General features: G+C 43.8%; 1 protein-coding gene across 1 annotated transcript; it reads left to right on the forward strand.

Moving 5' to 3' along the window:
- Window positions 1-32: 32 nt before the first annotated feature.
- On the forward strand, window positions 33-12250 carry LOC123334197 (filaggrin). The gene is made up of 5 exons (XM_045166218.1): window positions 33-74; window positions 9419-11309; window positions 11458-11598; window positions 11779-11919; window positions 12106-12250. The coding sequence occupies exons 2-5, from the start codon at window positions 9436-9438 to the stop codon at window positions 12248-12250; spliced, it is 2301 nt and encodes a 766-aa protein (XP_045022153.1). The 5' UTR covers window positions 33-74; window positions 9419-9435.
- Window positions 12251-27319: the final 15069 nt, after the last annotated feature.

Genomic DNA, 27319 nt, shown 5'->3' on the forward strand with positions numbered 1-27319 from the left:
CATGATCCCAGACTTCAGCACCCAGCAAGCTCCTCCAGGCTACAATCTCCTTGCTCTTCTGTTGAAGGAAGGAAGTAAGTAAGATGGACTAAATCTCACCTTGTCTACTTATTCTTAAGCAAAGTGGAGATCTTGATGTATGTGTGGTCTGAGGCCAAAAGTTCTGGATGTTTGGGGTTCTCTGTTTTTAGTGGCAATGTTGCTAAAAGTTCACTTGGTATAGAACAAAAACAAGGGCATAAATTTGCTTTTCACAAGGCTACTCTCTTGATATTGCTGGATTATCTATTTATCCATTCATTGAACAAATACATCTTAACTACCTTCTATTTGCCACATGCTGCTCTTGGCTGATTATGTGGCAGTGAACAATGTAAACTTAGTAGGGGGATACATTCAGTAAACAAGAAATGCATGAAAATTTCGAACAGAGATAAGTACAATGAAGAAAATAAGAGAGTGATATAGTAATGTAATAGGACAGTACTTGAGATTGGAGAGTTAGAAAAGGCCTCTCTGGGGAATTATCTTTTGAGCAGAGATCTTAATGACAGAAGAAACTAGTCAAGCAAATAAGAGGATTCTAAAGCAAGAGTAAACTTGCTTTAAAAGAAAAAAGAAGATAGTGTGCCCAGAGCATGCGTACAAGAGGAACAGTGGTCTATGGTGAGTCACAGAGCTAGATGGGTAGGCCATGTAAAGAGGGGCATAATAGAGTCTGCACATTATCTGAAGTAGATGAGAAGCCACTGGAGAGTATTAAGCAGGAAGAATAACAAGATCATTCTGAGCACCTGTGTGGAAAATAGGATCATAGGCAATGGTGGGAGCAAGGAGATGGACTGAAGTTTCGATCAGAGATGAAGGAGTAATAGAAATAGTGAGACATCACTCTTTGTTCAAACCCAAATCTAGAAGCTATGCATGTCTCCATTCTCTCCTTTACACCATACTGATTCACCACCCTGACGAGCTAACTCTGACTGTTATACATGCCAATCCATCTGTCTTCCTGTCTACCACTTCCATCCTAGTCTAGGCTATCCTTCACTCTCACCTCTATTATATGAAAATACCACAATGTACTTAGTCATTTTTTATTGATAGTTATTGGGTCATTTCCATTTGCAGAGGTATTATAAATAATACAGCTATGAATATTTTTGTACATGATTTTTGTTTACAAATGCATATCGATTTCTACTGGGAATATTCTTAGGAGTAAACTGCTGATCTTGCATGCTAAGTTGCTGCAGTCATGTCTGACTCTTCGCAACCCTATGGACTGTAGCCTGCCAGGCTCCTCTGTCCATGGAATTCTCCAGGCAAGAATAATGGAGTGGGTTGCCATGCCGTTCTCCAGGTGTCTTCTCAACCCAGGGATCAAACCTGCATCTTCTGTGGCTCCTGCATTGCAGGTGGATTCTTTACCACTGAGCCACCAGTGAAGTCCAAATTGCTGATCTTAGGTATTAGCAAACAGTTTTCGAAAGTACTTCTGCAAGTTTATGCTCCTTCTAGCAGTGTATCCAGTTTCTCCATGTCCTCACCAATATGTGGAATTAGGATTCTTTTTCGTTTTTTGTCTTTTCAGTCATTTTGGTGGGGTTACCATAGCCTCACACTGTAATTTTAATTTGTATTTATCTGATAATTAATTAGGTTAAAATCTTTTTGTGCGTTTATTAGCCATTTAGATATCCTTTTATAGTTCTGTTCTCTATCCATTTTTCTTTCATTTTATTTTTGTATTGATTTATAGGAGTTGTGTTTATACTCAGGAGAGATCCTTGTATTGGTTAAATGTGTTACATATATCCTCCCTCTCAGTGGCTTCCCTTCTCTCCTTTAATAGAGTTTAAAGAACATATTCCTATTTTTCAGTTCAGTTCAGTTCAGTTGCTCAGTCGTATCCGACTCTTTGCGACCCTATGAATAGCAGCACGCCAGGCCTCCCTGTCCATCACCAACTCCCGGAGTTCACTCAAACTCACGGCCACTGAGTCGGTGATGCCATCCAGCCATCTCATCCTCTATCATCCCCTTTTCCTTCTGCCCCCAATCCCTCCCAGCATCAGAGTTTTTTCCAATGAGAACTCTTCGCATGAGGTGGCCAAAGTACTGGAGTTTCAGCTTTAGCATCATTCCTTCCAAAGAACACCCAGGGTTGATCTCCTTCATAAAGGACTGGTTGGATCTCCTTGCAGTCCAAGGGACTCTCAAGAGTCTTCTCCAGCACCACAGTTCAAAAGCATCAATTCTTTGGCGCTCAGCTTTCTTCACAGTCCAACTCTCACATCCATACATGACCACTGGAAAAACCATAGCCTTGACTAGACAGACCTTTGTTGGCAAAGTAATGTCTCTGTTTTTGAATATGCTATCTAGGTTGGTCATAACCTTCCTTCCAAGAAGTAAGCGTCTTTTAATTTCATGGCTGCAATCACCATCTGCAGTGATTTGGAGCCCCAAAAAATAAAGTCTGACGCCTTTAATGCAGTCCAATTTGTAAATCTTTTTCTTCATGATTAATACTTTTTGAATTCTTTTTAAGAGGTATTTCTCTACCTCAAGTTCTTGAATTTATTCTCCTATATTGTCTTCTTTTTTCTTCTTCTTCTACCTTTTACATGTAAAAACTTCCTGGGAACAAATTCATTTTTCCATACAGGAATTCAACTAACCCAACACCATTTATTCAAAAGACTATCCTTTCTTAACAGACTTGCTCACCATCATTATCATAAATCAAATATCCATTGTGATATAGGTCTGATTTGGGGATGTTACCTTTCAATGATCTATTTCCTTAGCGTTTCACCAATGTCAGACTGTCTTCTTCTATAACGCACTTTACTGTATGTGGTATGTTCTCAAACTTTGTCTTCTTCAAGGTTGTCTTGGCTAATCTTGTCCCTCCACATTTTCATATAAATTTTAGACATTATTTTATCAATCTTTATTTTTAAAAACTTCATGGGTTTTGAATGGAATTTTACTGCATGTAAAAATAAATTTGGTGAAATTTGATATCATAATATTGCCATCTTAATAACTTTCAACCCATGAACAAAGCATATTCCTCCATTTATCTAACTCCTCTTTAATCTCAATAATATTCATAACTTTTAAGGACAGATATTTCATATCTTTCATTAGATTTATTACTAGGAATTTATACCTTTGTAGATAGCATCATTGCTAATTTCATTTTCTAATACTTCACTGATTTGATATAAAAGTACAGTTGGCTTTATATGTTTATCTTATACCAAGCAACATTGTTAGTATTATTTATTCTAATAGTTTAGCTGCACATTTGTTTTAATTTTCCACATAAAAAAATCACATCATCCTCTGAGTAATGACAGTTTTATTACTTCCTTTCCAATTATTGGAGAAGGAAATGGCAACCCACTCCAGTATTCTTGCCTGGAGAATCCCATGGACGGAGGAGCCTGGTAGGCTACAGTCCCCTGGGTCGCAAAGAGTCCGACACAACTGAGCGACTTCACTTCATTTCATTTTCCAATTATTCTGTTTTTAATTCTTTGTCTTAACTATTGCTCTAACCAGGACCTTCAATACAGTGTCAAATAAGATATTAGTAGGTATACTGATCTCATCCCCAAACTCAGATAGAAAAGCTTTCAGCATTTAACTATTAAGTATGATGTTTGCTATAGCATCTTCATAGATATAATTGATCTCTTTTATTGACAAATAAGAATTGTGGTTGATTTTATCAAAATGTTTTTTTACATCTCTTGAGAGGTTCATAAAAACTTCCCCCATTTGATTAAGTACTATTAGAGTACTTAATCAATCAGTTCTCAAACATTAAACCAAACTTGAGTCTGGGGATTAAAACTTAATTAGGTATGATGTATATTCTTTTTATACAACACTGGATTCAGCTTACTATTCTTTTCCTTCAGATTTTTGCATCTATATTTACAAAAGAAATTATCCTGAAAAGTTTGTTTCTAGTAATATCTTTGTCAACTTATGGGTACTTAAGTTATACTAGATTTGTAAAATGTGTCTTTCCCCTTTTTCATTTCTCTGAAATAATACATGAGATGTTACTGTTATTTGGGATGGGCTTCCCTGATAGCTCAGTTGGTAAAAAATCCACCTGCAATGCAGGAGACCCCAGTTCGATTCCTGGTTTAAGATCCGCTAGAGAAAGGATAGTCTACCCACTCCACTATTTCTGGGCTTCCCTTGTGGCTCAGCTGGTAAAGAATCCACCCAGGTTCAAACCCTGGGTTTGGAAGATCCCCTGCAGAACGGAAAGGCTACCCACTCCAGGATTCTGACCTGGAGAATTCCATGGACTACAGTCCACGGGGTCCCAAAGAGTCAGACACAACTGAATGACTTTCAGTTAAGTAAAATTCACAAGCATTTTCATCTAACCTGAAGTTCCCACCTTCCTTCACTGGAAATGTATTCATTTAACATTCAATTTCTTTTAAAAATTGAATTTTTAAATTCTATTAGGTTTTAAATTCTATTTAGGTTTTCTATTCTTCTTGCTTTCATTTTGGTGTGAAGTGTTTTTCTGGATATATATCCATTTCATTTGAATTTGCACTTTTTTCACATAAAGTGTTTTTTTTTTTTTATTACACACTTACCTTTCTACTGTCTGAAAAATCTATAGCAATGTCCCCTTTTACCTTCCCAATATTTATTAATTATGCTTTTACTCTTTCCTTGATTAATCTTTCAGGGTTTCTCATTTTTATTAGAGTTTTGCAAAAATCTTGGCTTTGTTGATTCTCGACATTTGTTTTCTCTTTCACTAATATCAGTTCTTATTATAATTGACTTCTCTGGTGGCTCAGACGGTAGTCTGCCTATAATGCGGGAGACCTGGGTTCGATCCCTGGGTTGGGAAGATCCTCTGGAGAATGAAATGGCAACCCACTCCAGTACTATTGCCTGGAAAATCACATGGATGGAGGGCCATGGTAGTCTACAGTCCATGGGGTTGCAAAGAGCCAGACACGACTGAGCGACTTCACTTCATTTTCATTATACTATCTTTAAGCTGACTTTCAGGGTTTTTCCAAACTTCTTGAGATGTATGCTTAAGTTATTGATTTTCCAGCCTTTTTTTCTTCTTTTTTAATATATGCATTTAAACTATGCATTTCTCATTAGTCATGGAATTAATATATCCCATAAGTTTTGCAATTTCATATTTTTCTCACTTTCATTTAGCTTAACCTATTTTCTAATTTACATTGTAATTTATTCTATACACATTTCTAATTTAGAAGCTATTTATTACTTTCTAAACATTTGGAGATTCTTCTCAGTGTCTTTCCATTATTGAATTCTAGCTTCATTTCACTGTGGTAGAAAATTCTGTATGATTTCAATCCTTTAAAAATTGTTGAAATTTGCTTTATAACCCAGCATATAGGAAAATTTAAATGTTTCATGTTCATTTCAAAAGGATGTGTAATTTGAAGTTCTTGGATATAATGTTCAATATATGTTAGGTGATGCTTTTATTAAAGATTTTGTGGAAGCTTTTATATCCTTACAATCTGTTTGTCTACTTGTTTCATCAGTTGTTAATAGCAGTATGCAACCCACTAAGATGATACATTTGCCTATTTCTCCTCATACTCTTATAAATTTTTGTTTTATGTATTTTGAGTCTATGTTATTAGGTATATATAAATTTAGGTTTTTTATATCTTCCTGGTGAATTTTTTATTATTATGAAATATTCCTCTAGTAATTCCTTTTGTTTTAAAGTCTATTATACAGATATTAATACAGCAAAAAAAATAGCTTTCTTTTAGTTTTTGAACAGCATATATTTCCTCCTTTAACTTTCAACCATTTTTATCATATTTAATGTATGTTTCTTGTAAGCAACACATAGTTGTTTTGTTTTGTTTTGTTTTGTTTGAAATCTGACAACCATTATTTTTAAATTATTTAGCCCACTTGTTAGTCAGTGGATTTGGATTATTGTTTTAAATCTACGATGTTACTATTTGTCTTCTAGTTTCCCATTTTTTCATTTTGTTCCCTTTTCTTGACTTTTTTGAATGAATTAAATATTTATCAGCTAATTTTCCTCATAGAAAAGAAAATGTTAGCACTCAATCATGTCCAATTCTTTGTGACTCCATGGACTGGGGCCCACCAGGCTCCTCGGTCTGTGGGATTCTCCAGGCAAGAATACTGGAGTGGGTTGCCATCCCCTTCTCCAGGGGATCTTTCCAACCCAGGAATCAAACCCAGGTCTCCTGCATTGTAGGCAGATTCTTTACCATCTGAGCTATCAGGGAAGCCCAACTAGTTTATTAATTATACATTCTACTACTTTTTTCATGCTCACCCTAAAGATGACAGTATGTATTCTTGACTTATTAGAGAATATCATAAAAAATATTTTAACCACTACCCCCAAAATTCAAGCATTCTATAATACTTGAATTCCACTTGATCCTTATGTAGTATTATCTAATATTGTTATACATTTTAATTCTTTCCATCTCATATCCTGAAGATACCATTATTGTTATTATTTTTATGCAATCAGTCTCCATTTAGATTTCCCCACACCTTTACTCTTTTAATTATTCTTCATTCTTTCCCACTTCCCTGTGCTTCCAACTAGGATCACATTTTAACATTTCCTTCATAGCAGATCTATTTGCTTGAAAATATCCTTACTTATGCTTCCTTTTTTTCATGAATACTCTCATTGGGTATAGAATTCTAGATTAGAACTTACTTTCTTACAGAAAGATGATGAGAATATTTTCTGGCTTCTATTGTTTCTTTTGAAAATTCATCTGTCAGACTTACTACTAGATGATCCTCTGAGGGACTATAAAGATAGAAGCTTAGGAGTGAATCTCAAGAAATATCAACATCAGAGGCCAAAGGAGGAGACTAAGAGAAAGTGAGTAGTAAGGCTGAAGGAGAAACAAGAAAATGTCAGGTCTTTTTAAAGGAGGGTGTAGCAAGAGGCATCAAATGATACTGATATGTCAAGCAACTTGTTAAATGAAAATGGATAGGTGGATTTGGTAAGGTGAAGGGAATTTTTTCACTTCATGAAAAGTTTTGGTGAATTTTTGAGAGAAAGAAAATTTGAGTTAAAAAAATAAGAAGTGAAGAAAGAAACTATGGGCATATATTTTGAGTGATTTTGCTATAAAAGAGAATATATAAATCAGGTGGTGCCTCAAGGACTATGTGGGACAGCAGGAGAGGGTGTCAATAAGAGACATATCAGCATGAATATATGCTGAAGGGAATTATTCAGTAGAGAAAGATAAATTGATGATGCATGGAAATGGATAACTGAAAAAAGAGTTTGAACAGTCAAGAGAGAGTCAGGTCCAGTGCCAAAATAAAGGACAGAAGTACAAACAGTTAATCTATCTGTGTAACAGCAGTGAAGGTTAAGCTATATGGATACAAATGCAATAGGTTGGATGATCAGACATTGCCAAAAATGAGGAAATTATTTTGTCACAGATCCAAAGTTCTCAGTATATAAAATGGAATTCTGCAGGCAAGAATATTGGAGCAGGTAGCCACTCCCTTCTCCATGGGATCTTCCTGACCCCAGAGACTGAACCTGGGTCTCCCGCATTACAGGCAGATTCTTTACTGTCTGAGCCACCAGAGAAGCCCCCCAAATCAAGGATATATCCTCAAATAAAGGAAAATAAGAAGCTATTGCAGCTTCTACAGTGTGTATTACAAAAAGTAGGTTACAGAATAGAAGGAGTGGCAAAGGAACACTGAGGGAGATTAAACATAATTGCTAACCAAGGAAAAAAGTAAAGTGAGTACATAAAACATAAACAGACAGTGAGATCAAAGAATTATTCAAGTCAGAGTGTAAGAGGAAGTATGCATTCTCAAGACTAAGATTTTGGAGATACTGTAATTACAATCAAGTTCAAGGTTGAATACTAGCATAAATAACAAAGAACGAAAAAATCTTAAATCTTAGGTATGTTATTTTGTAAGAAGCATGTAACTTTATTTTAACTCAATGTTTAGAATCTACTTTTTGATCTTCAATCTTATTCCTACTATGTGTACTGTAATTAATGATAAAATTATATGTAATTCTACTCATTTTTTACTTTGCTTACCCTGCCTTTACTGTGCCAGGTCTTTCCTGGCATGAAAATTGTGGTTTTTATTCCACTTTTCCCTCTAATGCTTAAAAAGTTATAAATTCTACTCTGTTAGGGTTTCCAATAAACTTACCAAAATTACATGTGTAACCATGTCGAAGACTGATCAACACCTATTTCTTCTTATCAAACAAGGCAAGGTTCATAAACGCTTTTGCTGTGACTAATATGGCTATGACTTACACATTGTTTCCTATACTATTTTAGTTTGTCTGTTTTCATAAAATAACATAATTGTGATTTTATAATAAACTTTTTGTAGTATTATTATAGGCTAAATGCTTATTTAGATTTACTGATAATGCTTGGGAGCTTCTTTGCTTCCTCAAAGAGATAAAATGACATTGCTTATATGCTATTGCTTAAGAGGCAAAAAAAAGTTTACTCTAATCCTGAAAATAAAAATCATGCTATACAATGAAAATGCTGAAAAACTCATGAATTATTCAGGAAAAAAAGAAAAACTAGGCCGACACTCACTGAGTGTTGGGCCATTTGGCAAACTGACTTACAGCAAATGGTCTCTCAACACACTAATCATTTTGGAAAGCAGCTTTTAGAAAACTGATTTTCAGCAAATTCGTGTCAACAAAATTTCTGTTAGCTGATGTTGCTGCTGCTGCTGCTGCTAAGTCACTTCAGTTGTGTCCAACTCTGTGCGACCCCATAGACGGAGCCCACCAGGCTCCACCATCCCTGGGATTCTCCAGGCAAGAACACTGGACTGGGTTGCCATTTCCTTCTCCAATGCATGAAAGTGAAAAGTGAAAGTGAAGTCCCTCAGTCGTGTCTGACTCTTAGCAACATCATGGACTGCAACCTACCAGGCTCCTCCATCCATGGGATTTTCCAGGCAAGACTACTGGAGTCGGGTGCCACTGCCTTCTCCAAGCTGATGTTATGGTCCTTCTATAAATTTCTTATAAGAAACTGCCAGATGAGCATTACATGCTTATCTACATCACACTGAGGTCTGTGACCATGTACTGATCCTGCCATTAGAGTATTCATGGACAAAAAATTGGCAGTCTTAGTAACTCAATAAAAACCAGACTAATTTTACAATGCACAAGATAGAACTGTTTCCTCTTTTATCTTTTTCTCAATATTAAAGCTGTCCAACAGGGGGAGACCTTAAAATGTGGAAATTAATTATAATAAGAGTAACAACACAGAAAAAGGAAAGAACTGGATTAAATTATATTTTATTTTCTTTTACACAGGTTCAAAACCCACAAAAATGGCTACTCTGGAAAGAAATACCTTTCCCAACACCGAAACACAACCAAGCACTACACAAAGGCATGGACTCCACCATGCACAATCAGAAGACAGCTCCAGACGCTCTGGGACTGGTCACCTACAAACCTCCAATGGATCTGGACGCAGTAGACACAGAGATTCCAGTGTTAGTGAGGCCAGTGACAGCAAAGGATATACAGGAGACATAGGGAGGCATTCTGTGACCACCCAAGGAAGGTCCGGACCCACTTCAAGGAACCAACACGGGTCTTCTCATGGCCAGTCAGGAGACACCTCTAGGCGCCCAGAGTCACGTCATGGGCAGGCAGACACACACAGGCAGAGAGAATCTGTCCACGGAGACTCTGGATCAAGAAATTCCCACGGACAGGGGAATCACCACGATCAATCAAGAGACAACTCCAGACGCTCTGGGACTGGCCATGGACAAACCTCCACTGGATCTGGAAGCAGTAGACACAGGGAATCGAGTGTTAGCCAGGCCAGTGACAGTGAAGGATATTCAGGAGAGGAAGGGAGGCATTCCGTGACAAGCCAAGGAAGGTCCGGATCCACTTCAAGGAACCAACTTGGGTCTTCCCATGCCCAGTCAAGAGACACCTCTAGGCGCTCAGAGTCACGTCATGGGCAGGCAGACACACATAGGCAGAGAGAATCTGTCCATGGAGACTCTAGATCCAGAAATTCCCACGGACAGGGGAGTCACCACGAACAATCCAGAGACAGCTCCAGACGCTCTGGGACTGGCCATGGACAAACCTCCACTGGATCTGGAAGCAGTAGACACAGGGAATCCAGTGTTAGTCAGGCCAGTGACAGCGAAGGATATTCAGGAGAGGTAGGGAGGCATTCCGTGACAAGCCAAGGAAGGTCCAGATCCACTTCAAGGAACCAACTTGGGTCTTCCCATGCCCAGTCAAGAGACACCTCTAGGCGCTCAGAGTCACGTCATGAGCAGGCAGACACACACAGGCAGAGAGAATCTGTCCACGGAGACTCTGGATCCAGAAATTCCCACGGACAGGGGAGTCACCATGAACAATCAAGAGACAGCTCCAGACGCTCTGGGACTGGCCATGGACAAACCTCCACTGGATCTGGAAGCAGTAGACACAGGGAATCGAGTGTTAGCCAGGCCAGTGACAGTGAAGGATATTCAGGAGAGGTAGGGAGGCATTCCGTGACAAGCCAAGGAAGGTCCAGATCCACTTCAAGGAACCAACTTGGGTCTTCCCATGCCCAGTCAAGAGACACCTCTAGGCGCTCAGAGTCACGTCATGAGCAGGCAGACACACACAGGCAGAGAGAATCTGTCCACGGAGACTCTGGATCCAGAAATTCCCACGGACAGGGGAGTCACCATGAACAATCAAGAGACAGCTCCAGACGCTCTGGGACTGGCCATGGACAAACCTCCACTGGATCTGGAAGCAGTAGACACAGGGAATCGAGTGTTAGCCAGGCCAGTGACAGCGAAGGATATTCAGGAGAGGTAGGGAGGCATTCCGTGACAAGCCAAGGAAGGTCTGGATCCACTTCAAGGAACCAACATGGGTCTTCCCATGCCCAGTCAAGAGACACCTCTAGGCGCTCAGAGTCACGTCATGGGCAGGCAGACACACATAGGCAGAGAGAATCTGTCCATGGAGACTCTGGATCCAGAAATTCCCACGGACAGGGGAGTCACCACGAACAATCCAGAGACAGCTCCAGACGCTCTGGGACTGGCCATGGACAGACCTCCACTGGATCTGGAAGCAGTAGACACAGGGAATCCAGTGTTAGTCAGGCCAGTGACAGCGAAGGATATTCAGGAGAGGTAGGGAGGCATTCCGTGACAAGCCAAGGAAGGTCTGGATCCACTTCAAGAAACCAGCATGGGTCTTCCTATGGCCAGAGCACCTCTAGACGCTCAGAGTCACGTCATGGGCAGGCAGACACACATAGGCAGAGAGAATCTGTCCACGGAGACTCTGGATCCAGAACTTCCCACCAACAGGGGGGTCGCCATGAACAATCAAGAGACAGCTCCAGACGCTCTGGGACTGGCCATGGACAGACCTCCACTGGATCTGGAAGCAGTAGACACAGGGAATCCAGTGTTAGTCAGGCCAGTGACAGCGAAGGATATTCAGGAGAGGTAGGGAGGCACTCCGTGACAAGCCAAGGAAGGTCTGGATCCACTTCAAGAAACCAGCATGGGTCTTCCTATGGCCAGAGCACCTCTAGACGCTCAGAGTCACGTCATGAGCAGGCAGACACACACAGGCAGAGAGAATCTGTCCACGGAGACTCTGGATCCAGAAATTCCCACGGACAGGGGAGTCACCATGAACAATCAAGAGACAGCTCCAGACGCTCTGGGACTGGCCATGGACAGACCTCCACTGGATCTAGAAGCAGTAGACACAGGGAATCGAGTGTTAGCCAGGCCAGTGACAGCGAAGGATATTCAGGAGAGGTAGGGAGGCATTCCGTGACAAGCCAAGGAAGGTCCGGATCCACTTCAAGGAACCAACATGGGTCTTCCCATGCCCAGTCAAGAGACACCTCTAGGCGCTCAGAGTCACGTCATGGGCAGGAAGACACACACAGGCAGAGAGAATCTGTCCACAGAGACTCTGGATCCAAAAATTCCCACCAACAGGGGGGTCGCCATGAACAATCGAGAGACAGCTCCAGACGCTCTGGGACTGGCCATGGACAGACCTCCACTGGATCTGGAAGCAGTAGACACAGGGAATCCAGTGTTAGTCAGGCCAGTGACAGCGAAGGATATTCAGGAGATGTAGGGAGGCATTCCGTGACAAGCCAAGGAAGGTCTGGATCCACTTCAAGAAACCAGCATGGGTCTTCCTATGGCCAGAGCACCTCTAGACCCTCAGAGTCACGTCATGGGCAGGCAGACACACATAGGCAGAGAGAATCTGTCCATGGAGACTCTGGATCCAGAACTTCCCACCAACAGGGGGGTCGCCATGAACAATCAAGAGACAGCTCCAGACGCTCTGGGACTGGCCATGGACAGACCTCCACTGGATCTGGAAGCAGTAGACACAGGGAATCCAGTGTTAGTCAGGCCAGTGACAGTGAAGGATATTCAAGAGATGTAGGGAGGCATTCCCTGACAAGCCAAGGAAGGTCTGGATCCACTTCAAGAAACCAGCATGGGTCTTCCTATGGCCAGAGCACCTCTAGACGCTCAGAGTCACGTCATGGGCAGGCAGACACACATAGGCAGAGAGAATCTGTCCACAGAGACTCTGGATCCAGAACTTCCCACCAACAGGGGGGTCGCCATGAACAATCAAGAGACAGCTCCAGACGCTCTGGGACTGGCCATGGACAGACCTCCACTGGATCTGGAAGCAGTAGACACAGGGAATCCAGTGTTAGCCAGGCCAGTGACAGCGAAGGATATTCAGGAGAGGTAGGGAGGCATTCCGTGACAAGCCAAGGAAGGTCCGGATCCACTTCAAGGAACCAACATGGGTCTTCCCATGCCCAGTCAAGAGACACCTCTAGGCGCTCAGAGTCACGTCATGGGCAGGCAGACACACACAGGCAGAGAGAATCTGTCCACAGAGACTCTGGATCCAAAAATTCCCACCAACAGGGGGGTCGCCATGAACAATCGAGAGACAGCTCCAGACGCTCTGGGACTGGCCATGGACAGACCTCCACTGGATCTGGAAGCAGTAGACACAGGGAATCCAGTGTTAGTCAGGCCAGTGACAGCGAAGGATATTCAGGAGAGGTAGGGAGGCATTCCGTGACAAGCCAAGGAAGGTCTGGATCCACTTCAAGAAACCAGCATGGGTCTTCCTATGGCCAGAGCACCTCTAGACGCTCAGAGTCACGTCATGGGCAGGCAGACACACATAGGCAGAGAGAATCTGTCCATGGAGACTCTGGATCCAGAACTTCCCACCAACAGGGGGGTCGCCATGAACAATCAAGAGACAGCTCCAGACGCTCTGGGACTGGCCATGGACAGACCTCCACTGGATCTGGAAGCAGTAGACACAGGGAATCCAGTGTTAGTCAGGCCAGTGACAGTGAAGGATATTCAAGAGATGTAGGGAGGCATTCCCTGACAAGCCAAGGAAGGTCTGGATCCACTTCAAGAAACCAGCATGGGTCTTCCTATGGCCAGAGCACCTCTAGACGCTCAGAGTCACGTCATGGGCAGGCAGACACACATAGGCAGAGAGAATCTGTCCACAGAGACTCTGGATCCAGAACTTCCCACCAACAGGGGGGTCGCCATGAACAATCAAGAGACAGCTCCAGACGCTCTGGGACTGGCCATGGACAGACCTCCACTGGATCTGGAAGCAGTAGACACAGGGAATCCAGTGTTAGCCAGGCCAGTGACAGCGAAGGATATTCAGGAGAGGTAGGGAGGCATTCCGTGACAAGCCAAGGAAGGTCCGGATCCACTTCAAGGAACCAACATGGGTCTTCCCATGCCCAGTCAAGAGACACCTCTAGGCGCTCAGAGTCACGTCATGGGCAGGCAGACACACACAGGCAGAGAGAATCTGTCCACAGAGACTCTGGATCCAAAAATTCCCACCAACAGGGGGGTCGCCATGAACAATCGAGAGACAGCTCCAGACGCTCTGGGACTGGCCATGGACAGACCTCCACTGGATCTGGAAGCAGTAGACACAGGGAATCCAGTGTTAGTCAGGCCAGTGACAGCGAAGGATATTCAGGAGAGGTAGGGAGGCATTCCGTGACAAGCCAAGGAAGGTCTGGATCCACTTCAAGAAACCAGCATGGGTCTTCCTATGGCCAGAGCACCTCTAGACGCTCAGAGTCACGTCATGGGCAGGCAGACACACACAGGCAGAGAGAATCTGTCCACGGAGACTCTGGATCCAGAAATTCCCACGGACAGGGGAGTCACCATGAACAATCAAGAGACAGCTCCAGACGCTCTGGGACTGGCCATGGACAAACCTCCACTGGATCTGGAAGCAGTAGACACAGGGAATCGAGTGTTAGCCAGGCCAGTGACAGCGAAGGATATTCAGGAGAGGTAGGGAGGCATTCCGTGACAAGCCAAGGAAGGTCTGGATCCACTTCAAGGAACCAACATGGGTCTTCCCATGCCCAGTCAAGAGACACCTCTAGGCGCTCAGAGTCACGTCATGGGCAGGCAGACACACATAGGCAGAGAGAATCTGTCCATGGAGACTCTGGATCCAGAAATTCCCACGGACAGGGGAGTCACCACGAACAATCCAGAGACAGCTCCAGACGCTCTGGGACTGGCCATGGACAGACCTCCACTGGATCTGGAAGCAGTAGACACAGGGAATCCAGTGTTAGTCAGGCCAGTGACAGCGAAGGATATTCAGGAGAGGTAGGGAGGCATTCCGTGACAAGCCAAGGAAGGTCTGGATCCACTTCAAGAAACCAGCATGGGTCTTCCTATGGCCAGAGCACCTCTAGACGCTCAGAGTCACGTCATGGGCAGGCAGACACACATAGGCAGAGAGAATCTGTCCACGGAGACTCTGGATCCAGAACTTCCCACCAACAGGGGGGTCGCCATGAACAATCAAGAGACAGCTCCAGACGCTCTGGGACTGGCCATGGACAGACCTCCACTGGATCTGGAAGCAGTAGACACAGGGAATCCAGTGTTAGTCAGGCCAGTGACAGCGAAGGATATTCAGGAGAGGTAGGGAGGCACTCCGTGACAAGCCAAGGAAGGTCTGGATCCACTTCAAGAAACCAGCATGGGTCTTCCTATGGCCAGAGCACCTCTAGACGCTCAGAGTCACGTCATGAGCAGGCAGACACACACAGGCAGAGAGAATCTGTCCACGGAGACTCTGGATCCAGAAATTCCCACGGACAGGGGAGTCACCATGAACAATCAAGAGACAGCTCCAGACGCTCTGGGACTGGCCATGGACAGACCTCCACTGGATCTAGAAGCAGTAGACACAGGGAATCGAGTGTTAGCCAGGCCAGTGACAGCGAAGGATATTCAGGAGAGGTAGGGAGGCATTCCGTGACAAGCCAAGGAAGGTCCGGATCCACTTCAAGGAACCAACATGGGTCTTCCCATGCCCAGTCAAGAGACACCTCTAGGCGCTCAGAGTCACGTCATGGGCAGGAAGACACACACAGGCAGAGAGAATCTGTCCACAGAGACTCTGGATCCAAAAATTCCCACCAACAGGGGGGTCGCCATGAACAATCGAGAGACAGCTCCAGACGCTCTGGGACTGGCCATGGACAGACCTCCACTGGATCTGGAAGCAGTAGACACAGGGAATCCAGTGTTAGTCAGGCCAGTGACAGCGAAGGATATTCAGGAGATGTAGGGAGGCATTCCGTGACAAGCCAAGGAAGGTCTGGATCCACTTCAAGAAACCAGCATGGGTCTTCCTATGGCCAGAGCACCTCTAGACCCTCAGAGTCACGTCATGGGCAGGCAGACACACATAGGCAGAGAGAATCTGTCCATGGAGACTCTGGATCCAGAACTTCCCACCAACAGGGGGGTCGCCATGAACAATCAAGAGACAGCTCCAGACGCTCTGGGACTGGCCATGGACAGACCTCCACTGGATCTGGAAGCAGTAGACACAGGGAATCCAGTGTTAGTCAGGCCAGTGACAGTGAAGGATATTCAAGAGATGTAGGGAGGCATTCCCTGACAAGCCAAGGAAGGTCTGGATCCACTTCAAGAAACCAGCATGGGTCTTCCTATGGCCAGAGCACCTCTAGACGCTCAGAGTCACGTCATGGGCAGGCAGACACACATAGGCAGAGAGAATCTGTCCACAGAGACTCTGGATCCAGAACTTCCCACCAACAGGGGGGTCGCCATGAACAATCAAGAGACAGCTCCAGACGCTCTGGGACTGGCCATGGACAGACCTCCACTGGATCTGGAAGCAGTAGACACAGGGAATCCAGTGTTAGCCAGGCCAGTGACAGCGAAGGATATTCAGGAGAGGTAGGGAGGCATTCCGTGACAAGCCAAGGAAGGTCCGGATCCACTTCAAGGAACCAACATGGGTCTTCCCATGCCCAGTCAAGAGACACCTCTAGGCGCTCAGAGTCACGTCATGGGCAGGCAGACACACACAGGCAGAGAGAATCTGTCCACAGAGACTCTGGATCCAAAAATTCCCACCAACAGGGGGGTCGCCATGAACAATCGAGAGACAGCTCCAGACGCTCTGGGACTGGCCATGGACAGACCTCCACTGGATCTGGAAGCAGTAGACACAGGGAATCCAGTGTTAGTCAGGCCAGTGACAGCGAAGGATATTCAGGAGAGGTAGGGAGGCATTCCGTGACAAGCCAAGGAAGGTCTGGATCCACTTCAAGAAACCAGCATGGGTCTTCCTATGGCCAGAGCACCTCTAGACGCTCAGAGTCACGTCATGGGCAGGCAGACACACATAGGCAGAGAGAATCTGTCCATGGAGACTCTGGATCCAGAACTTCCCACCAACAGGGGGGTCGCCATGAACAATCAAGAGACAGCTCCAGACGCTCTGGGACTGGCCATGGACAGACCTCCACTGGATCTGGAAGCAGTAGACACAGGGAATCCAGTGTTAGTCAGGCCAGTGACAGTGAAGGATATTCAAGAGATGTAGGGAGGCATTCCCTGACAAGCCAAGGAAGGTCTGGATCCACTTCAAGAAACCAGCATGGGTCTTCCTATGGCCAGAGCACCTCTAGACGCTCAGAGTCACGTCATGGGCAGGCAGACACACATAGGCAGAGAGAATCTGTCCACAGAGACTCTGGATCCAGAACTTCCCACCAACAGGGGGGTCGCCATGAACAATCAAGAGACAGCTCCAGACGCTCTGGGACTGGCCATGGACAGACCTCCACTGGATCTGGAAGCAGTAGACACAGGGAATCCAGTGTTAGCCAGGCCAGTGACAGCGAAGGATATTCAGGAGAGGTAGGGAGGCATTCCGTGACAAGCCAAGGAAGGTCCGGATCCACTTCAAGGAACCAACATGGGTCTTCCCATGCCCAGTCAAGAGACACCTCTAGGCGCTCAGAGTCACGTCATGGGCAGGCAGACACACACAGGCAGAGAGAATCTGTCCACAGAGACTCTGGATCCAAAAATTCCCACCAACAGGGGGGTCGCCATGAACAATCGAGAGACAGCTCCAGACGCTCTGGGACTGGCCATGGACAGACCTCCACTGGATCTGGAAGCAGTAGACACAGGGAATCCAGTGTTAGTCAGGCCAGTGACAGCGAAGGATATTCAGGAGAGGTAGGGAGGCATTCCGTGACAAGCCAAGGAAGGTCTGGATCCACTTCAAGAAACCAGCATGGGTCTTCCTATGGCCAGAGCACCTCTAGACGCTCAGAGTCACGTCATGGGCAGGCAGACACACATAGGCAGAGAGAATCTGTCCATGGAGACTCTGGATCCAGAACTTCCCACCAACAGGGGGGTCGCCATGAACAATCAAGAGACAGCTCCAGACGCTCTGGGACTGGCCATGGACAGACCTCCACTGGATCTGGAAGCAGTAGACACAGGGAATCCAGTGTTAGCCAGGCCAGTGACAGCGAAGGATATTCAGGAGAGGTAGGGAGGCATTCCGTGACAAGCCAAGGAAGGTCCGGATCCACTTCAAGGAACCAACATGGGTCTTCCCATGCCCAGTCAAGAGACACCTCTAGGCGCTCAGAGTCACGTCATGGGCAGGCAGACACACACAGGCAGAGAGAATCTGTCCACGGAGACTCTGGATCCAGAAATTCCCACGGACAGGGGAGTCACCACGAACAATCCAGAGACAGCTCCAGACGCTCTGGGACTGGCCATGGACAGACCTCCACTGGATCTGGAAGCAGTAGACACAGGGAATCCAGTGTTAGCCAGGCCAGTGACAGCGAAGGATATTCAGGAGATGTAGGGAGGCATTCCGTGACAAGCCAAGGAAGGTCCGGATCCACTTCAAGGAACCAACATGGGTCTTCCCATGGCCAGTCAGGAGACACCTCTAGGCGCTCAGAGTCAGGTCATGGGCAGGCAGACACACATAGGCAGAGAGAATCTGTCCACGGAGACTCTGGATCCAGAACTTCCCAAAGACAGGGGAGTAGCCATGAACAATCAAGAGACGGCTCCCGACGCACTGAGACTGGCCATGGACAAACCTCCAGTCGATCTGGAAGTGGTAGACAACGGGAAACCAGTGTTAGTCAGGCCAGTGACAGCGAAGGATATTCTGGAGATGTAGGGAGGCATTCCGTGACCACCCAGGGAAGGTCCAGATCGACTTCAAGGAACCAACATGGGTCTTCCCATGGCCAGTCAGGAGACACCTACAGGAGCTCAGAGTCACATCAAAAAGTGGACAGACAATTATAGGCTGAGGGAATCTGTCCATGGAGACTCAGGTCCCAGCACTTTCCTAGAACAGGTGGGCCACTATGAGCAATCAGGAAACCCTTATGAGAAAGAAGCTAACTTTAAAAAAAAAAAAAGTAATATTTTAAAGAGTAGCAGAATGTCACCGCTTTGAATCAAGGAATTTTTCATTAATCTTTCTTGAAACTTGTATTTTTTTTCTCTTTATTTTGGACTTAGACTATTTTCTTAGCCTGGTTGTTGCTTTTTCTTTTTTGGAACAGTTGAATATGATAGTCAGAAAATGGTTTTGGATTAAATCTATATCATAGATGGTCTAATTTCAAAAGTGAATATTTAAAGTTTGGCATTCAAGTAAGCATTTTTCTCTTGAGAGGTTAAATTTCAGAATTTCTCCAGATTGGTTCTTCAATATATTCAATAATATCAAAGGAAATAATATATAGTCACTTTCCATTTATCAAAGCTGCTTTATATTGTAATGGGTTTGCACATCTGCTTCTATTATCCTCCTATTAGAACTCTGTATTATTCTGCATTCATTAATCACCTTGGGCATGTAGAATCCAGTTAAATGATCACATGCAAACTGAAAATAAACAATTGATCATATATTATAGTATGTCTCTTCCATGCTTATTTTTCATACACCCTAAAAGACTTATTTCCCCAACGTAAGAATAACACCTTTTTCCTCTTTCACTGAAAACTATTTGCAAATGGCAGATGAACATCATACAAAAATAAACAAACAAACAAGGAATACAAGGAATAAGTAATTTAATCAAATCATGTATTTTTCTCCAACATAGTCATTGTTCCATGTATTCATCATCAGGATGAATAAAACAAGCTCAGTTCTTTTAATTAGGCTCAAACAATATTATGTCTATGCTTGCCCTCCAAAAGCAACACAAAAGGGGCACTACCCACAGTGAGTATGCTTCTTCCTTGCTTGAGGTGCTGTCCCCAAATACTGCTACAAAGCTACAAAGCTGGCAGCACCAAATATGCAGGTCTCATGGATTTGCCACAGACACAGATATGGAAAAAATGCTTCTTTCCATTTTTGTGACACATTTGCCTCTTTAGCCTCAAAAGCACCTAATTGAACGCCCACTTGAGGCCCTTCTCTAGAGAAGTCAGGACTAACAAACATTCTGAATAATTTAAATTATAACAAAGGAAACAGTGCTGACCTAGCCTCACTAAGGGGGAGGTTGATAGAAGGACAGTGATGGGTATTACACCAGAGATAGCCAGATACATATCAGTTCAGTCAGTTCAGTTCAGTCACTCAGTCATGTCCGACTCTTTGCGACCCGATGAATTGCAGCACGCCAGGCCTCCCTGTCCATCACCAACTCCCAGAGTTCACCCAGACTCATGTCCATGGAGTCAGTGATGCCATCCAGCCATCTCATCCTCTGTCGTCCCCTTCTCCTCCTGCCCCCAATTCCTCTCAGCATCAGAGTCTTTTCCAATGAGTCAACTCTTCACATGAGGTGGCCAAAGTACTGGAGTTTCAGCTTTTGCATCATTCCTTCCAAAGAACACCCAGGACTGATCTCCTTTAGAATGGACTGGTTGGATCTCCTTGCAGTCCAAGGGACTTTCAAGAGTCTTCTCCAACACCACAGTTCAAAAGCATTAATTCTTTGGTGCTCAGCTTTCTTCACAGTCTAACTCTCACATCCATACATGACCGCTGGAAAAACCATAGCCTTGACTAGACAGACCTTTGTTGGCAAAGTAATGTCTCTGCTTTTGAATATGCTATCTAGGTTGGTCATAACTTTCCTTCCAAGGAGTAAGCATCTTTAATTTCATGGCTGCAATCATCATCTGAAGTGATTTTGGAGCCCCAAAAAATAGTCTGACACTATTTCCACTGTTTCCCCGTATATTTCCCATGAAGTGATGGGACCAGATGCCATGATCTTCGTTTTCTGAATGTTGAGCTTTAAGCCAACTTTTTCACTCTCCTCTTTCACTTTCATCAAGAGGCTTTTGAGTTCCTCTTCACTTTCTGCCATAAGAGTGGTGTCATCTGCATATCTGAGGTTACTGATATTTCTACTGGCAATCTTAATTCCAGCTTGTGCTTCTTCCAGTCCAGCATTTCTCATGATGTACTCTGCATAGAAGTTAAATAAGCAGGGTGACAATATACAGCCTTGACCTACTCCTTTTCCTATTTGGAACAAGTCTGTTGTTCTATGTCCAGTTCTAACTGTTGCTTCCTGACCTGCATATAGGTTTCTCAAGAGGCAGGTCAGGTGCTCTGGTATTCAGAATTTTCCACAGTTTATTGTGATCCACACAGTCAAAGGCTTTGGCATAGTCTGCCAGGGTCCCGCCCCGGCTGATCCAGGGTATTCGAAGCGGGGACGGCGTCGGCGACCTATTTAATTATTTATTCATCAAAGATATAAAGAGTAATAGAATGAGGATAGCTCAGTAGGAAAATTCAGTGGAGAAAAGAGGCTGAGTAGCTTGGTTTACGCGGGAGACCAATAAAACTTCAAGACAAGAAGTTTGCACCACTTATGTAGGCCGCAGGCGTCCTTCCGTTCTCCCGAAGGAGAGGAGACACTGAGGCCTCCCCGGTCGGATCTTAGAAGCCCAGGCATAATTAGCAAGCATGGTGGGTTCCGCGCTCCAGATGAAGACTCAGCTGGAATTTGGGAGAGAGAGTGACATGGGGAGACCAAGTTTCAGTGAACAAGGCCCGCACTTTATTTTCCAAAGTAGTTTTTATACCTTAAGGTATGCATAGAGGATAATGGGGGAAGGGGTGGAGTCATGCAAGGACAGCAGTTCCTGGTTCTAATCTAAGCCAGGCTTTCAAACTTATCATATGCAAAAGTTCAGGTGATTGACATCATCTTCTGGCCCGGAGGCCTGTTAACATTTTAAGAAACTTATTTTTCTCTAAAGGTGATTATTCCAAAGTCAGGCACCAGCCTCCAAAAAAGCATTGGACAAAGCTGCATTTTACATTTCTATACACCCATTATATCAATCAATACACTGCCAAGGACACAGTAGGTAAGGAGTATGGAGACTTAGCAGCAAACATTGGCCCAACAAGTGAAAAACCCTTCACCAATACAATTTCTAATCAATCTTTTAACTACTCAAAGGAATCTGTGTTTAGGCAGTTTAGAACATCTCCTGCCTCTCACAGTTGGGAGGCTCTGAACAATCACATGTGGCCGGAAAAACCCATTCAGGCAGGCTAGAGGATTTCCAAAGGAGTTTGTAGGTTGAAACACTGTCACATCCAAGAATTATTAACTGGAGCTGTAAGCTAACTCTTTTTCCAGAGAGAGGTAGTGGGGGACAGCCCCCCATAAAGTCAGAGGTGTGGGTGAAAGCACAAAGCAGAAAGTAGGCAGACTCTGGTTTTGGGGGTAGATGCTCGAGAATTTCCAGGGGGACTCCTGAGGCTCGATCCCGCCTTTGCGTATGCCGAGCCTCCTTCCTCATGACCTTTGTCATGGGCGGAGTTCCTCACGCTGGCTCCCGGCAGTGATAGAATTCCAGTTGAGCTATTCCAGATCCTGAAAGATGATGCTGTGGAAAGTGCTGCACTCAATATGCAATATGCACTCAATATGCAATATGCCGGCTCCCGGCAATAGTCAATAAAGCAGAAATAGATGTTTTTCTGAAACTCTCTTGCCTTTTCTATAATCTAGCAGATGTTGGCAATTTGATCTCTGGTTCCTCTGCCTTTTCTAAAACCAGCTTGAACATCTGAAAGTTCACGGTTCACGTATTGCTGAAGCCTGGCTTGGAGAATTTTGAGTATTACTTTACTAACGGTGAGATGAGTGCAATTGTGTGGTAGTTTGAGCATTCTTTGGCATTGCCTTTCTTTGGGATTGAAATGAAAACTGACCTTTTCCAGTCCCGTGGCCACTGCTGAGTTGTCCAAATTTGCTGGCATATTGAGTGCAGCACTTTCACAGCAACATCTTTCAGGATGTGAAATAGCTCAACTGGAATTCCATCACCTCCACTAGCTCTGTTGTAGTGATGCTTTCTAAGGCCCACTTGACTTCACATTCCAGGATGTCTGGCTCTAGGTGAGTGATCACACCATCGTGATTATCTTGATCGTGAAGATCTTTTTTGTACAGTTCTGTGTATTCTTGCCACCTCTTCTTAATATCTTCTGCTTCTGTTAGGTCCATACCATTTCTGTCCTTTATAGACCCCATCTTTGCATGATATGTTCCCTTGGTAGCTCTAATTTTCTTGAAGAGATCTCTAGTCTTTCCCATTCTGTTGTTTTCCTCTATTTCTTTGCATTGATCACTGAGGAAGGCTTTCTTGCTATTCTTTGGAACTCTGCATTCAGATGCTTATATCTTTCCTTTTCTCCTTTGCTTTTCAGTTCTCTTCTTTTCATAGCTATTTGTAAGGCCTCCCCAGACAGCCATTTTGCTTTTTTGCATTTCTTTTCCATGGGGATGGTCTTGATCCCTGTCTCCTGTACAATGTCACGAACCTCAGTCCATAGTTCATCAGGCACTCTATCAGATCTAGGCCCTTAAATCTATTTCTCACTTCCACTGTATAATCATAAGGGATTTGATTTAGGTCATACCTGAATGGTCTAGTGGTTTTCCCTACTTTCTTCAATTTCAGTCTGAATTTCGCAATGAGTTCATGATCTGAGCCACAGTCAGCTCCTGGTCTTGTTTTTGCTGACTGTATAGAGCTTCTCCATCTTTGGCTGCAAAGAATATAATCAATCTGATTTCGGTGTTGACCATCTGGTGATGTCTATGTGTAGAGTCTTCTCTTGTGTTGTTGGAAGTGGGTGTTTGCTATGACCAGTGCGTTCTCTTGGTAAAACTCAATTAGCCTTTGCTCTGCTTCACTCCATATTCCAAGGCCAAATTTGCCTGTTACTCCAGGTGTTTCTTCCTGCTTTTGCATTCCAGTCCCCTATAATGAAAAGGACATCTTTTTGGGGTATTAATTCTAAAAGGTCTTGTAGGTCTTCATAGAACCGTTCAACTACAGCTTCTTCAGCATTACCGGTTGTGGCATAGACTTGGATTACTGTGATATAGAATGGTTTGCCTTGGAAACGAACAGAGATCATTCTGTTGTTTTTGAGATTGCATACACGTACTGCATTTCGGACTCTTTTGTTGACCATGATGGCTACTCCATTTCTTCTAAGAGATTCCTGCTCACAGTAGTAGATATAATGGTCATCTGAGTTAAATTCACCCATTCCAGTCCATTTGAGTTCACTGATTCCTACAATGTTGACGTTCACTCTTGCCATCTCCTGTTTGACCACTTGCAATTTGCCTTGATTCATGGACCTGACATTCCAGGTTCCTATGCAATATTGCTCTTTACAGCATCAGACCTTGCTTCTATCACCAGTTACATCCACAACTGGGTATTGTTTTTGCTTTGGCTACATCCCTTCATTCTTTCTGGAGTTATTTCTCCACTGATCTCCAGTAGCATATTGGGCACCTACCAACCTGGGGAGTTCCTCTTTCAGTATCCTATCATTTTGCCTTTTCATACTGTTCATGGGGTTCTCAAGGCAAGAATACTGAAGTGGTTTGCCATTCCCTTCTCCAGTGGACCACATTCTGTCAGACCTCTCCACCATGACTCGCCAGTCTTGGGTGGACCCACAGGCATGGCTGAGTTTCACTGAGTCAGAAAAGGCTGTGGTCCATGTGATTAGATTGACTAGTTTTCTGTGATTGTGGTTTCAGTGTGTCTGCCCTCTGATGCCCTCTTGAAACACCTACCGTCTTACTTGGGTTTCTCTTACCTTGGGCGTGGGGTATCTCTTCACGGCTACTCCAGCAAAGCGCAGCTGCTGCTCCTTACCTTGGACGAGGCGTATCTCCTCATCGCCGCCCCTTCTGACCTTGAACATGGAGTGTCTCCTCTTGGCCCTCCTGAGCCTGCACAGCCCTACCCTAGAGCTAAACTCTCATCCTTTTCTTACGATGCCATAAGCAACAGAAATTGCTTTCTTTCATATTTCTATCCCCTCAAGGACAGAATTACCAGACATTCCTCTTTGATAGCTGACAGAAAATCATCTACCTCAAAAGGTGCAAACAAGATTCACTGGGAACATTCTAGACTTCAGTATTTCTCTATGCTCTCCTTCTCTGGTGGAATTTATCTTTGACGTTGTTCCTTAACTCAGTCAACCAACTCCTTCACACATGAATCAAAACTCTTCTTACCAAATAACTAAATGTCTGTAAGTTTTTCTTTGACCAGGACAATCTTACAGGGCAAACTCCATCTTCCCTTACCTGCAGGAAAACTCTCTCCAAAGCACATCAAACCAAGGGAGAGATAAAACAAGAATCTGAACCAGTTTAGTGGTCTTTGAATATCTGAACAATAAGGGCAACAGAATTTGATTACTGATCAAATCTAGAGGTAAAGAAGAGGAAGAAATATAAGATTATTTAGAGGATTGTCACTTGAGCAACTGAATGAAAAATGAGGCCATTCAGTGAGATAAGGAATAATATTAGAGACAGAAAAACAGTAATATCAGTTTGAACATCATGAGCTTGAGAATCCCAGGAGAGGTTCTTGTGGAGCTTTCTTATGAGCAAATGGATACAAATATCTCTATTTCAAACAAAAGATCAGACCTCAGCCATCCATATATAGGTAGTTTAATAAACTGGTTTAATGTTCTGAAGCCAGATGCTGTCTAAGCATAGTCAGAGTTTTACTATTAATTTGCTGTGTACCTTAGGCAACTTACTCAGGATCTCGATTTCTCATCTTAAGAGTACAAATAGAGACAATACATACCTACTTAACATTGTTGTGAAGACTGTGTTAATACATGAAATGTTGCCTATTACATAACAAGCATTCAGTAAATGTTTGCAGTTATGGATGGAGCTACAGGTATGATTGAATGAGAGGGTACAAAGTGAAAACCAAGGATAGAATATTGAGAAAGCCCACTATTAAAAGTTCAGCCCACAGCCACATAACAACTAGGTGATGGAAATAAGATTTGAAACCGAATTTTGTCTTCAAGTCCAAGAAGAATTTTGCCTTTTTACTGAAAAGGAGACAAGTTTTATCAAAGTTTCAACAGTTCAACTACCAAGAATGGTCAACTAAAATGAGGAATGAAATATGTCCACTGATTTGGTAACCTGACATCTGAGACTCAGATTGACTGGTTTGATTTCCTTGTAGTCCAAGGGATTCTCAAGAGTATTCTCCAACACCACAGTTCAAAAGCATCAATTATTCGATGTTCAGCCTTCTTTACAGTCCAATTCTCATGACTCCTGGAAAGACCATAGCTTTGACTATACGGACCTTTGTCGGCAAAGTAATGTTTCTGCTTTTTAATACACTGTCTAGGTTTGTCATAGTGTTACAAATTCTTTGTCACTCTTGGCATCAAGAGAGAGAGTCTATGTCCACTCCCCTTCAATCTGTCCCATGTCCCGTGACTGATTGGGCCAACAGAGTTAAAATGGAAGTGACCTATGTCATTTTCAGGCCTAGTCTTCAAGGACTAGCAGTTTCTACTCTGGCCCTAAGAGATGGAACATGTAAACAAACAAAGGCCAGAGCATGCATAAAAATAGAACTCTGATCCACACCTGCAGAAACCAGCCCAGGAAACCAACCCCTTATCTACAATAAACCCTGGGAAACCACAGGAAAATGCGACAGCATTTCATTACTGAGGGAGGCTGATAAACTAATTTAAATGTTAATGGAGAAACTACCACAAGCATTGCTTGAAGAATCTATAGCTTCAACGTAGAAATGCATCATTGGTGGCACAAGACCATACTTGAAGACTTCTGAAGCTAACTCAGTGATTGTTCTGGTCTTACAGAGATTCACAGCTCAGGATACTTATTTATATTATTGTTATTATCTCCTACTTCTTGAATATCCTCCCCTAAGCTACCAATAGGTGAGAAATTACAAATAATACGCTGGTAACTCTAATCCTCTTTGCTCCACAAACAAGTCCCTGAGCACACCATCGTGTCTAGTTTTAGCTGTTGCTTCTTGATCCGCATACAGGTTTCTCCTGTAAGGTAAGGTGGTCTGGTATTCCTATCTCTTGAAGAATTTTCCACAGTTTGTTGTGATCCACACAGTCAAAGGCTTTAGCGTAGTCACTGTAGCAGAAGTAAATGTGTTTCTGGAATTCCCTTGCTTTCTCTATGAGCCAATGAATGTTGGCAATTTAATCTCTGGTTCCTCTGACTTTTCTATATCCTGTTTCTACACCCAGAAGTTCACAGTTCATGTACTGTTGAAGCCTAACTTGAAAGATTTTGAGCATTACCTTGCCAGCATTTGAAATGAGCACAATTGTATGTTAGTTTGAACATTCTTTGGCATTGCCCTTCTATGGGATTGGAATGAAACTGATCTTTTCCAGTCCTGTGGCCACTGCTGA

Source organism: Bubalus bubalis, chromosome 6 (assembly GCF_019923935.1).
Source record: "Bubalus bubalis isolate 160015118507 breed Murrah chromosome 6, NDDB_SH_1, whole genome shotgun sequence".
NCBI classification, from domain to species: domain Eukaryota; kingdom Metazoa; phylum Chordata; class Mammalia; order Artiodactyla; family Bovidae; genus Bubalus; species Bubalus bubalis.

Bases quoted from the DNA above. Each gene is read 5' to 3' on its own strand.
- LOC123334197 (XM_045166218.1), top strand. From the start codon at position 9,436: ATGGCTACTCTGGAAAGAAATACCTTTCCCAACACCGAAACACAACCA. The intron at 11,310-11,457 runs GTCTGGATCCAC...TCCCACCAACAG, and splicing joins TCCGTGACAAGCCAAGGAAG to GGGGGTCGCCATGAACAATC. The intron at 11,599-11,778 runs GTAGGGAGGCAC...TCCCACGGACAG, and splicing joins GCGAAGGATATTCAGGAGAG to GGGAGTCACCATGAACAATC.